General features: G+C 38.5%; 1 protein-coding gene across 1 annotated transcript in view; it reads right to left on the reverse strand.

Moving 5' to 3' along the window:
* Positions 1-2,433: 2,433 nt before the first annotated feature.
* The window catches only part of CAPZA1 (capping actin protein of muscle Z-line subunit alpha 1), a 48,485-nt gene continuing 37,332 nt past the window's right edge, over positions 2,434-13,586 (reverse strand). The window contains exons 7-10 of the mRNA XM_004769782.3: positions 13,124-13,202; positions 7,575-7,646; positions 4,366-4,428; positions 2,434-3,994 (exon numbers count right to left, since the gene is read on the reverse strand). Coding sequence (XP_004769839.1) covers positions 3,854-3,994; positions 4,366-4,428; positions 7,575-7,646; positions 13,124-13,202 — 355 coding nt within the window. The 3' untranslated portion in view covers positions 2,434-3,853. The remainder of the gene's footprint in view (positions 3,995-4,365; positions 4,429-7,574; positions 7,647-13,123; positions 13,203-13,586) is intronic.

The following is a 13,586-nucleotide window of genomic DNA, read 5'->3' on the forward strand; positions in this document are numbered from 1 at the left end:
CCATGGCTGGCGACACAATAAACCCGTAATAGCCTCCCAAGAGAGCTACTTTGGAGACTATTTAAAGCTCTGTATTTTCTTCATTACTTCATAGTTACTTGGGTTCTATGATTCATTATTTCAGTGTACTCCCAGTTCAGGTATTCCAACCAGACTGTAGTCCTTAAGACAACTCGAAGTCAACACTTCAACTGAATGCTAACATTGGTGAGGCTGTGGCAGGTACAGCTGATCCTTGTTATTTGCAGATTGTGTCTTTTCCAAGTTCACCACTCCCTTAAGTGTCTTCGAAACCACCAAATTGGTACTTGTGGTACCTTTGTAGTCATTTGTGGACATATGCAGAGCGGCAAAACAAATTCAAGTTGTCCAGTATAGGTGGTCCTAGCTGAAATGGAACAAGGTAATGTTCTGCCTTCTTGTTTCAGCTCCTTTTATAAACAAATGTCCTTTTCATGGTCTATTTTGTGGTGTCATTTCTTGCCTTTGCATTTGTCCTTTTCGTTGATTTCTCTGCTTAAAATAGTCCCCACGCCTGTGTAGTGGGGCAGTGCTGTCTCATGTTCCTAAGCACAATGCTGCAATAGGTCTTACAGAGAAAATTCCCTTTAGGTAAGCTTTGTCAGGCAGGAGGTATAGTGCTGTTGACTGGGAGTTCAATGTTAATGAATAAACAATGTATATTAAATGATTTAAATAGAAACACATATAAAACAAGATCATGTATTGATCTGTTGACCAAAATGTTGTGGCCAGAAGTTCCCAGTAACATCACCCCGTATTCCCCTAAGAGGAGTGTTAAGTATTTGCAAACAGTGTTTTCGAACAACCTTACACTTACTGTGAATAAGGAGGATCAGTAGTACGTTCTTATGTTTAATAGTGCTCTTTGATACATTGGATTTGAAGAGGTGTGAGATCGGTTTCTATCCTCAGCTAATATCTACCGTCTTTTTATACATTCTCTGTTCAAGGGAGAATTTTAGCTAGCTCAACTTATCTTATGGGACCATCCAGTTTTGTTCTGTTTTTACCAATCCTCCTTTTTCTTTGCTCTTCCAAGCAGTAGGCAGCTTTGCAGTTCTGTATAAAATCATAAAACTATAAATTGACATTCAGATATGTATCAGTCTTTTTGTGAGTTTGGAGAAAAATGTGCCAAGGTTTGCCAAGCATGTCGTGAACCCAGATGAGTCCAGCATCAAAGTTCCAGATTATCAAAGAGAACAGGCCCTGGAACTAGGCAACTAACAGCAGCATAACCACCCAGGCTCAAATGAAACAAATGGTTTTCAGCAGTGTAATTTCAAATCCAAATAGAGGAGTGAGGCCTCACAGAAAACTGCTTTCCATCTGGCTGAGAAACCTTTGCCCTAGGATCCCACAGGCTGATTGCAGCATTGCACGATAAAATGGACACAATTCAAGCAAATATTCTGCTGGAGGAGGTTAAGGAAGTCAGGTCTCTGCAGGACTTGGCAAGAAGGGCTGACTTCCTCCCGATTATACAAGTAACCAAGGGCTTCAGATGGCCAAGAGATTAAGAGTTTTTATAAAAGTCTGTCTGGGCTAGGGAAATGGATGGGATAGGCTGGGGACAGGCTGATGGGAGTTAGTAAGTTAAAGGCAAGAACATTTGAGTCTGCTTGCACTACAAGTACAGAATGTTGTACAACAAATGTTCCCCCAAAAGGTGGAAATTTTGAACTGGCCTTAGATGGAATGTGAATCACTGAAACTCCTCTGGTTCTCTCTTAAGAACCAGGATAAAAGCCTTTTTCTCATGTCTGAAGCTAAGTCAGATTTGCATGGAAGGAAAGCTGCATTTAGAGTTAAGCCAAGGTGAAATATCACCCAAGCTCAAGGTACAGGGATTGTTTCATTTCTACTTCCTGCCTAGTGACTACAACCATACTTGGGCCTTGCTTTCTCAATGACAGAGGAGATAACTAGAAATGGAAAACAAAACAAAAACTTTGGGGCGCCTGGCTGGCCCAGTCAGTAGAGCATGCAACTCTTAATCTCAGGGTTGTGAGTTTGAGCCCATGCTGGGAGTAGAGATTACTTTTAAAAGACAAACAAACAAAAAACAAGAAACGCCCCAAGAATCCAAACCTGGAACCATTTGTGGCCTCTGGGCGAAGAAATCAGTATTATCCATAGAGACAATGCTCAGACTGGAGGGAATAAAAAAAAAAAAAAAGCTATTTTTTCCAAGTCTTTGGATATCACTGACTATGTAATAGGAACCAATTTCAGAACCCTGAACATTCTCATCAAATAAGACCTAACACAGTTCTACCTTACCTTGAGAACAAAAACTGAAGAGATGGACTGCAAAGGAGAGACTCAGACAATTTAAGAACAAAACAGGTATATTTCTATTGAACTACCTGATACAGAGGATAGTGTGATATGAATGGATAGTATGAATGACACATAATACAAATATATTTTATTTGAAATAAACAAAAATGCTTACACAGCTCAACAGGTCACTTGGAAACAAACTTGCTTGACTGTATTACTGAGCAAAAACAAAGCTGAAGCACAAACACCCTTCTTTTTTAACATTTATTTGGAGATAGGTAGGAAGACACTACTTGGTTTTTTAAAAACTGACCTTCCCTTAAGGCCTGGTCATAGAAGTGTAAACAATGTAAATGAATCCACCATTACCAGTTGTCATATCATATCTATGTCACCTGTGTATTCCGAGATCACACATATACCTGCCAATATACCTGGGAAGGGTTGCTATATCACAGTTACATTTCAGTTCTTGGCAGGCAGGACTGAGGAAGAGTAATTTGGAACAAGTTTTACATCCCATTTAGAACAAATCACTAGTATTCCCTTAAATAACAGGTTACAATAGAAAGATACTGCCTGGAACGTATCCTTTTCACTTTGGTTCATTTTTAGTTTTGTTTGTGATGTACATAGTTGTTTGATTCATCTGTTCATAGTACAATCCTGCCACAAAGTATTAAAGCACAAGATACCTACTATTCCTTCAACATCTGCATTTTTCAAGTTTTATACTCGACTACATCCCTAGTATGTCAGCAGTTCTTGAACAATAATAAAAAATAATAAATGGGTAAAACCCTTCTAAAAATGCAGATGTCTGTAACTAAAATGGTACTAGATGGGAAGGAGACAATGAGGGAAGAGAAAAAAGCAAACACGTTCATGTGCAGGGAATGTGGTTCAAGTCTTTGGATTTAAAAACAACTTCCCCAGAGAAGCTGACTATAATGGAATTTCCAGAAAACTTCCTTTGTCCCACAAAAGGACCTGAAAAGCCCAATCCAAACTTTTGAAAACTATGATTATGAGATGCTATAAATGATGATCAAAGCAGTCAGAGGGAGAAGGATGAATGTGTCTTCCATTCAGCTAGTTTGTAGCATAGCCTCTTTAGCTATTGGTGGATCAGTAAAAACCACTGAAGTACCAGAAGTGCTTTGAAGGACAGGGGTAGAAAAGTACTGAGCATATTACCTGTCTGTATCAGTAACAGAACTTCATGGCTAGGAAAATTTTCTAAACAGTAAAATGACTCCAGGATAGATCTCTCTCTCTCTCTCCATCATTAAATGTGGCAGAATTTAAAAAAAAAAAAAATTTTTTTACAAGTAGATATAGTGAAAACAGAAAATTACAAGGCAGAGAACACAAAAGAATCAAGACAATGCTATAGGTTCAACAGTATTTCATGAGGCTAGAAAACCTGTTAACTCTGAAAGCCCTAGCAAAATATCACTCTTGTTTATAAATCACTTATTTATCATATGACCGCATGTTAAATCCTTTCTTTCCACATACTGAAGAATCCTACATTCAGCCTTTAAGCATTCTGCATTTCTTTGCCAATCTTGTAGCTGAGTATCTTGTTCCAGTCGATTTTGGTGCGGGTAACAGGAAGCTGCCGGCGCAAGGCTTTGAATGTGGTGTCTGACATTGTTTGATAGTTTTCACTAATTGCTGTCTGCAATAGATAATTGAAGATAAGTTGCTTGAATGAAAACGGATGGTTGTGACTAGGAAAGTAATTCTGTAGTCAAAGGACATGCTTGAGTCTTCTAAAAAGGACAGACAGCATGTAATAGTCCTAATAAGCTCCTCTCCCATCTCCGAAGTGAGTTAAGAAGCCCACTTATATTATTTCTAAAACTAGGGCTATAATCCGTTCCAATGTTGAAACCTTGACTATAAGTACAATGTCTGCAGTCTCCACATTTACTAACACTAAACACCACCAATATTTATGTTTAAAGGACAAAGAGAAGCCTAACAAAATGTGTTAGCAGCAAAATAATAAGGTACTAAAAATCTAGAAAAATCAGTTCCAAATCTTACCTGATACTCATTTTCTGCATGCTCTATGATTTTAATAAACTCCTTGGCAGTTTGGACTTCATTCTAATGGAGGAAGAGGGGAAATAGGAATTTTTCTTAAAGTATAAGCAGTCTATAAAAACATATTGAAAAGACCTTTTAAAGAAATCTTAAGATTTGTAGAACAATTTATAGTTTGTCAAGTGCTCCCATGCATGCTACCTTCTTTGATTCTCACAACAACCCTGTGAAGTAGATCTGTTATTAGCATCACTTCTATTTTGTAGATGAGAAGACAGAATCCTTGTAAGTGACTAGACCAAAATTATACAGCTCTTGAAAGATAAAGACAGGGTCTGAATCCATGTCTTCACCATAAGACCCCATGCTTTTTCCAATCTACCACAGTATACCTAAAAGACATCATCACGATGTCTTAAAATTTTTATGCCTTGAAAATATCTCTGGTTTAAGATGATATAAACAATGCCCTCACCAATGTCAGCCATATATGTTAAACTCACACTCCTCTATTGGCTACTTATGGTACTAAACCAACCAACCACATTTTGCTTTACATGATTCAGGAACATATTAACGTGGCCTTTTCACTTTGGTTCATTTTTCATTCTCTCTCTTCCTTTCATCATTAAGTAGAACAGAATTAAAGGTAAAAGGTACGATTTTCTGCCTAGAGCAGCATTCTCCAGATTCTTTCAAATAGTCAAAACCATGTTTTGTTTTCACACAACTCTAAGTCATTTGATTTTCCACTACCCTTCTCAAATGTGCATAATGCAGGTCCCAGAAGGTGCATAATGTGTGATGGCTTCATCACTCTGGTAGCTACTGGAATGTGTGGGCACATATGAGAATCCAGTTGTCTTTTATTAAGTCAGACACTATACAATTCGTAAAAAAGTAAATCAATGCCATTCTTTGTACTATATTGTTTTTGTGAAAACATAGTTGTTTTTCATGAAAATGTTATTTAGGTTAACAAGTAATGGGTTTCTAATTGTAATTTTTTAAAGACGTATTTTATTTTTTAAAGATTTTATTTATTTATTTGACAGAGAGAGAGATCACAAGCAGCCAGAGACAGAGGGTGAAGCAGGCTCCCTGCTGAGCAGAGAGCCCGATGTGGGGCTTGATCCCAGGACCCTGAGACCATGACCCGAGCTGAAGGCAGAGGCTTAACCCACCGAGCCACCCAGGCGCTCCGATTTTATTTATCTGTCATAGAGAGAGAGAACACGTGCGCACAAGCAGGAAGATAAGCAGGTAGAGGGAGAAGCAGGTTCCCCACGGAGCAAGGAGCCTGATGTGGGACTCGATTCCAGGACCCTTGGATTATGACTTGAGCCAAAGGCAGACACTTAACCGACTGAGCCACCCAGGTGTCCCTGTTACCGTATTTTTAAATTAATAAATATTTAACATTACTGAGTTTTAATTTCTAATAAGGTATATACTGACAGATAAAACATACATAAAAGCCATTTGGTTTTTTTGTTTTTCCTTTAAAAAAATTTTTTTTAAAGATTTTATTTATTTATTTGACAGAGAGAAATCACAAGTAGATGGAGAGGCAGGCAGAGAGAGAGGGAAGCAGGCTCCCTGCTGAGCAGAGAGCCCGATGTGGGACCTGATCCCAGGACCCTGAGATCATGACCTGAGCCAAAGGCAGCGGCTTAAACCACTGAGCCACCCAGGCGCCCCTCCTTTTAATTTTTAAATTATTATTATTATTATTAAATTTTAAAAATATTTTATTTATTTTGTAAAGATTTATTTGAGAGTGTGAGTGAGTGAGCGAGAGAGCACCTGGTGGTGGGGAGAGGGGCAGAGAATCTCAAGTAGACACTCTGCTGTGTGCAGAACCCAGTGTGGGGCTGGATCTCACAACCCTGAGATCACGACCTGAGCCAAAATCAAGAGTTGGTTGCTTAACCAACTGAGCCACCCAGGAATCCCTTTAATTTTTTTTTCTTTTCTTTTCTTTTTTTAAAAAATTTATATGTATTTATTTGACAGACAGAGACCACAAGTAGGCAGGGAGCCAGGCGGGGGGGCAGGGAGGGAAGCAGGCTCCCCACTGAGCAGAGAGCCCAATGCAGGACTTGATCCCAGGACCCTGCATGACCTGAGCCGAAGGCAGAGGCTTTAGCCCACTGAGCCACCCAGGTGCCCCCTTTAATTTTTTAAAAATTTTTATTTATTTACTTGTTTATAGATTTTAATTATTTATTTATCTGGCAGAGATAGATAGATAGATAGATAGATAGATGCAGGGCTTGATCCCAGGACCCCGGGATCATGACCTGACAGAAGTCAGACATTTTACCCACTGAACCACCGAGATGTCCTTAATTTTTTTAAGATTTTTTTTTTTTAAATTAAGCTCTATACTCAATGTGGGGCGTTCAAGCCCCACATTGTGGGTTCAATCACATCCCTGAGATCAGGAGTTGCATGCTCCACCATCTGAGCCAGCCAGGCACCCTAAACAAAAGCTTTTTGAAGGTGCTCAATAACTTCTAGAATATAAAGAAGTACTGAGAATGCAAAAAAATTATGTCCCTTCTTTACAGGTACAGAACGTAATACTTTTTTTTTTTTTTTTTTTTTTTTTTTAGATTTTATTTATTTATTTGACAGACAGAGATCACAAGTAGGCAGAGAGGCAGGCAGAGAGATAGGAAGGGAAGCAGGCTCCCCGCCGAGCAGAGAGCCCAATGCAGGGCTCGATCCCAAGATAGTGGGATCATGACCTGAGCTGAAGGCAGAGGCTTTAACCCACTGAGCCACCCAGGCACCCCAGAATGCAATACTTTTTAATTGAATAGTCCTAAAAATGTTCAGCTTCTCTAGTGATACGAATGTAGCCCTATAGGATTTTTTGATTGGAAGATACTGCTGTCCTTGAGCAAATCTCACTATTGAGAAAGAAAGAAAGAAGTTTGGATTCTCTAAAGCCATTATCCTATCTGTTGTTATATCATGTTATGTTACATTATGGTATTTACATAATTACTTATATATTTAGTCAAAGACTGTGAACTAATATATCGGGTTGACTGCATACTTTTATAAGCTGCCAAAATCAAAGCACTGAAAACAAACTGAATTTCTAGTGGCAGAATCAGTACTATTTTTCTGTAAAAAAATCAACTTTTTACAGAAAAATAAGGCACAAGTGAGACAGATATTAAATATTCCACACTCACCGAGACCGTTACTGAATCCTGTACATCTTTATGACTAACCAACTGAACATTGCCATCTTCATAATAGTGAACCTGTTGAGACAATGGTTGAGCAAGTTTATGTGTAGTTCATATGGAAACCCACTGCTAAGGTACAAATCCATGCCTTAAGCCATGCCAAATCTTTTTTTTAAAGCCATCCCCAATCTTCACCAACTCTGAACAAAATATTAATATGACCAACTGTAACTTAAAATGTGGTTAAAATTCACAGAACACTTTCAATTTTTAAGAATTCTCACTTTCTCTTAGTAGGGGAAACTGATTATTAAGTTCAACAAATATTTATTATGTGCTTATTGCATTCCAGGCACTGTGCTAGTATTGTGAATACAAAGACTTTAAATAAGAGTCCACTCTTAAGAGTATTAAAATAATTAAAATAAAATCTAACAGTTTCTCTCTGTGAAAACCCAAGAATTTTAATGGATCCTAATCCCTTATATATCTCTCCACATATAGAATCATCAATATTGGTAAGTACATCTGACCAAGTGCAGGAAAAACTGAACTGACAGTTAAAGACAAACTGAAAAAGCAAATAGGCTACTAGTAAATTAGACTACAAAAGCAAGGCAAAAGCAGTTCTAAGGATGTATGGTAAAGTGGGGTGCTCTAAGTATTAGACCAAGTAGCAAGAAGGAGGCGTACATAAGAGCCAGATTAACCAAAAACGTGTCAGAAGCTTTGGCAACTTACAAGATAGGTTCAAACACCTTAACATGGCTTCAATCTGGTCATATAAAATAGGATGAGAGTATCCTTTTGTTATGTGCATTTGAACAGGGTCTTGCAAATAGGAGCTGTCACCTAAATGGACAAGTAGAGAACAACATCTAGCAAGGGGATAGAAAAAGGACAAGAGAATGGTTTAGTTTAGGGAAGAATAAAGAACTCACAGCAGATGAGTATGTGTGGAGGGGAGTGTGGCAGGAGATAGTGCTCTGAGGCAAGCAGGAGACAGACTGTGAAAAGCAAACTGCCTTATAAACCATGTTAAGAATCCAGACTTTATCCTATTAAAGGTGACAGGACTCAGGGAAAGGGAATGTTTTTGAAAGATTATACTTGTGCTATGAAGGAAATTAAGTGGAGAGAGCTGAAACTGGGGCATAATGCTAGAATAGTAGTCTAGGTACTGTTTGTTTCCTTCATCTAGTTCAAGCTACCAGGAGACATCTGGACAAAAAGGAATGTTTGCAGAGACAAAGCAGAAAAAAAGAAGAACTATACCTGTAATACTATATCTATTATTTGAGTCCTTACTATATGTTAAACACTATGCCAGGGACTCCTGGGTGGCTCTGTCGGTTAAGCATCTGCCTTCATCTCAGGTCATGATCCCAAGGGTCCTGGGATCGAGTCCTGCATTGGGCTCCTTGCTCGGCAGGAAGTCTGCTTCTCCCTCTGCCTGCTGCTCCCCCTGCTTCTGTGCTCTCTCTCTCTGATAAATGAATAAATAAAATCTTAAAAAAAACCCCAAACACTATGCCAAACATTTTAGTTATTACTTATCTCATTCAATGTTTGCAAAACTCTGAAATGGGGACCACTGTTATACCTATTTTGTTTTAAAGGTTTTATTTATTTGACAGAGAGAGAACACAAGGTGGGGCGGGGGCATGGAAGGCAGAGGGGAAGGGACAGGCAGGCTTCTTGCTGAGCAAGGAGCCTGACACCAGGCTTGATCCCAGGACTGTGGGATCTTGACCTGAGCAGACGGCAGACACTTAACTGACTGAGCCACCCAGGCACCCTTATTATTCCTATTTTACAGTTAAGGAAACTCAGGCTTGAGGCAGCTTAATAACTTATCCATGTTCACATACTGAATAAGAAGAGGAGCTAGACAATGAATTAGGTCAAATTCCAGAACTAAAACCATGTTCAACATGCGTAATACCTCCCACTGTTGAGTTTTGTCAAAAAACTGGGAATTCCCTGATTCAGATAGAAGTAACATGTCTCATTAGGGACTTAACTCTTCTAAGATATCATCAGAAGGGAATTAAAATACCCAAGACTTCATCTAGACAGAAATCAAGATCCTATTAGCAACAAAAGGACTTCCCTAGGCAATATGAATCCACTACAGGGCCTTGTTGAAGGGGAGAAAAAAACCCAGCTCACTCTGTCCAGATAGGCAAGACAAAGCAGACTTTAAATTTTATCTTTTGGCTTTCTAAAGGGGTTTAAAGAGAAAAAGACGATTTAAGAATACACTGGAAAAGCAAGGAGTTGATAAATGCCTGTTAATACCTACATGCAAGAATCAGAACAGAAAAGATCTAGGCAAAAAAGACTGTGCTAAGGAAGGATGACATGTAAGGGTTAAAATTCCAACACACAAGTGATATAGGGAGCTGAATGGAGTCCATTCTAGAAAGGCCCTATTTCTGCTGTTTCTCGGCTGTCCTATTTACTCATGTTCTTCATACTTGCATGTGAGTAAACCAAAGAAGCTATGTTCCCACTCCATGCGGACACAAGAAAGTTAATCATTTTCTAAGTTTCATCCCAGGCCCTCAAACACCTGATAACATCTTAGAAGAACTGGATCCCAAGCATGTTCTGGGACATTAGCTTCAAACAAACCTTGGTTGACACTGGCATTAATATACCCTATCTTTGGTGATTTATGGAATATACCTATTGTTCACCTGGCACTCACCTTTGATTGGAACCTGAATTCCTGAAGGAACATGTACCCTGGATCCCTTACCAGTCTAAATCCCTAATTCCAAGTGATGGGGAGCTTCGCTTTTCCTTTTCTGAGTCTGCCAGTCGTTCTATCTGCCATACTCTATCACTTACACTATTCAATAAAGTCTGCTCTCACTTCCTCCTGGCTTGAGTTTCATTTCTATCCTATGCCAAGCCAACGACCCTCCTGGCTGGTCCTGTGGGCCCCCTCTGGGTCCTCAGATCTGGCCCGCCTATGTTACAAGGACATGGAAGTTCAAGATACAGGTGGATCACACCCAAACACTAGTTTTCTTTAATCATTTTTTAACTAAGAGTCCAGAGACTGAAAAGAACACTAAGAAGAGGAGTGAATACAAATAGGACAAGGTATATTTAAAAAATGAAGCTCTGTCCAGAGAAGAAACAAGGACTTACATATTTGAGATAGGTGTCTAAGAACCATCTGAAAGAAAGAACTATGCAGGGCAATCTTTTTTTGTCCAAGAACAAGGACCATGCAACAGGTTTGAACTTCTAACATGTGTCTTAACAACTAGGACGTGCATAGGAATATAGACTAAGGCCACTAAGTCTTGCTGTTTATAAACTCAGTTGAAAATTCTAAAAATATTGATGTCATTATCTAATACACCAATGATAAATTAAGCTTAAACTCTGAGGGTTTTTGTTTTTTTTAAAAAATTTTTTAAAAAAGATTTTATTTTTAAATAATCTCTATATCCAGCACGGTGCTTGAACTTACAACTCTGAGATCAAGAACCACCTGGGCACCCCAAACTCTACTGTAAAACAAACTTTCTTTTTTGGGCAGGTAAGGGAACAAACCATTTTATTGAGATGCTTAGGGGGAGGAGTCCAAGGGTTGGGAGGACAATGACATCAGATATTCTCAATAAGATCCTTGGCCAGGATCTCCCCAGCTTCAAAGTTGCCAAAAGCAGTAAAACCTTTCTAGGTCTCATTTTCTAATAAAAATTTCAACATGACCATCATCAACATAAATTGGTCAGAAACCAAGACTTCCCAGAACTACCCCTTGGCCTACAGAATAACCAAAGAGCTAAATATCTTAGTGACTTTTCCAAGTAATTCTCACTCTGATTTTTAAGATATGTATATGAAGCAAGTTTTTCCTCAAGGTGTGATGAGCCAATCTGGTTAAAAGGTATAAATGAGGTCTGGGTACTAGCCCCTATTTTAAGCCTTATCAGAAACTATCATTCTTTATGATAATGTACTCTTAATTTATAAGTTTTCAAAGGCAAAGCTGAAACACAAGCAATCATTTCCTTCTAGAAGAAAATAAAGTTACATAAATTTATAGTAAGCTACTAGCTTAGTGCTAATATCATAGTTATAGGAGACCTAAAGCATTAGGCTACTCATATCAACAGTTAAAAAGAGTAACAAAATAGTATGTGTGTTTTCTTAGGTTGGGCTCCCCCAGAAGCAAACCCCAAGACAAAGATTTGAGAGGAAGTAATTTATTTGGGAGGTAACCTCAGGAAGGACTAGTAAGGACTGAGGTATTGAGACACAGAAGGGAAGGAGTGTTATGGGCGCATTAATGAACAGTATGTTCAGCTATGGGCCCTGGTCTCTAGAAGACTAAGTAGAACATGCTTCAGAGTTGTCCCACCTGAGGTGAGGAAGCCGGCATATTTATTTATCTACCAACTCTTGTATGGCACTATGGGCGGCTCCAGAGCTGTGAAATTAACATTTCCAGCTTGCCTAATCGGAGTTGGGCATGCTTCTGTGGCTAGGAAAAGTTCCCAGGAAGAAAGTTGCTGTTACTTGTAGCAGGGAGCTATCCTGAAAATAGTGGGTACAGATATCTGATTAAATTATACCCTTTAAAAAGGCAGCTCTTGCTAATTATTATAAAAGCAAGACTGAACACAATATAATAAAGGTACGATTAGGTACTGACTTTCTGTTATCAGTAACTTTTAATCTGACCTGAGAGTTAGTTGGGCTTAAGAATTAAATCACCCTCAATTTGAAAGTCAAATCTCTGCTAGGATACCAGAAGACTTTTTGACCCAGATAGGCATCCAATGAATTAACCAGTTCCTTATTCACCTGCCTATCTGTTCTGAAATAAGCGTTAGAAATCTACTCAGCTTGGTTACTTATATTCCATACATGATGACACTTGGCAATTTTCTCTAGTTCCTGTGTCACTTACTTGATTTAAAAACCTTCTGTTATTACTGTAAAAAACAAAATAAAAATCCCATTCAGGTAGCTTTTTTTCAGAGCTAAGAGTTACGTTTTATGTCTATGTACATGCTTAAATGAGGTAATATACAAAGAGACCCTAAGTAAGTTAGAGTGGCTGCTACTTAGTCACTTAATAATTGTTTTCTTTTTTTTTTAGAGCTGCTATTTTAAAAAATTATTATTATTATTTAAGTAGGCTCCATTCCCAGTGTGGAGCCCAATGCAGGGCTTGAACTCATGATCCTGAGATCAAGACCTGAGCTGAAATCAGGAGTTGGATGCTTAACTGACTGAACCACACAGGTCCCCCTAGAACTGCTATTTGATAATTCCTGGAAAAACCTTAGGTTATCTTTGGAAGAGAAAAATAATAAGCAAGCAGTACATACCACATGACTATCCGTTATCAATCCAGAAGAGCTTTTTAACTACTTCCCCACAAAGGAGGCTCCTATTTCTATTTACTACCATCCATATTCCTTTGCATCTTACTATATATAGTCATTTCTTATTTCAAATACCAACTTCCATGTTTGTTTTCAACTTCAACATGGCCTATTAACATGTGGGGGTCTCACCTGAATCTTAAGGACTCCAACCACCTGGGCTGTAGGTGGTGTGATGGTGAACTTCCACTCTGATCTCCAACGACCATTCCTATTAAAACACACACACGACTGCAGAGTTAGCAGTAAGCCCGAGAAAGAGGTGATTTGCCACTGAGGCAAAGAATTTGGGAAAGTGGGGTGTGGGGGGTCATTTCCAGTTTGACATATCTAAGGCTCTATCTACTCAAATATAAGTCTGTATCCAAGTCCCTAAACATAAACCTTTTCTAAATTATTTTGACTTTCATTTTTAATTTTTCAATCTTGGAATAGAAAACATGCCTATACTGTTCATGGAAGTCTCTTCCATACACAGATAGATGGGCTGCTGAACTTTATAATTAGCTTGAATATTATTAACCAAACCCAAATAAAACTCAGATTTTCAACTAGGCACTTTATTAATCAACCACTTTTTCTCACTTGATATTAA

Source organism: Mustela putorius, unplaced genomic scaffold (assembly GCF_011764305.1).
Source record: "Mustela putorius furo isolate JIRA1106 unplaced genomic scaffold, ASM1176430v1.1 tig00000585_pilon_pilon_pilon, whole genome shotgun sequence".
NCBI lineage: Eukaryota > Metazoa > Chordata > Mammalia > Carnivora > Mustelidae > Mustela > Mustela putorius.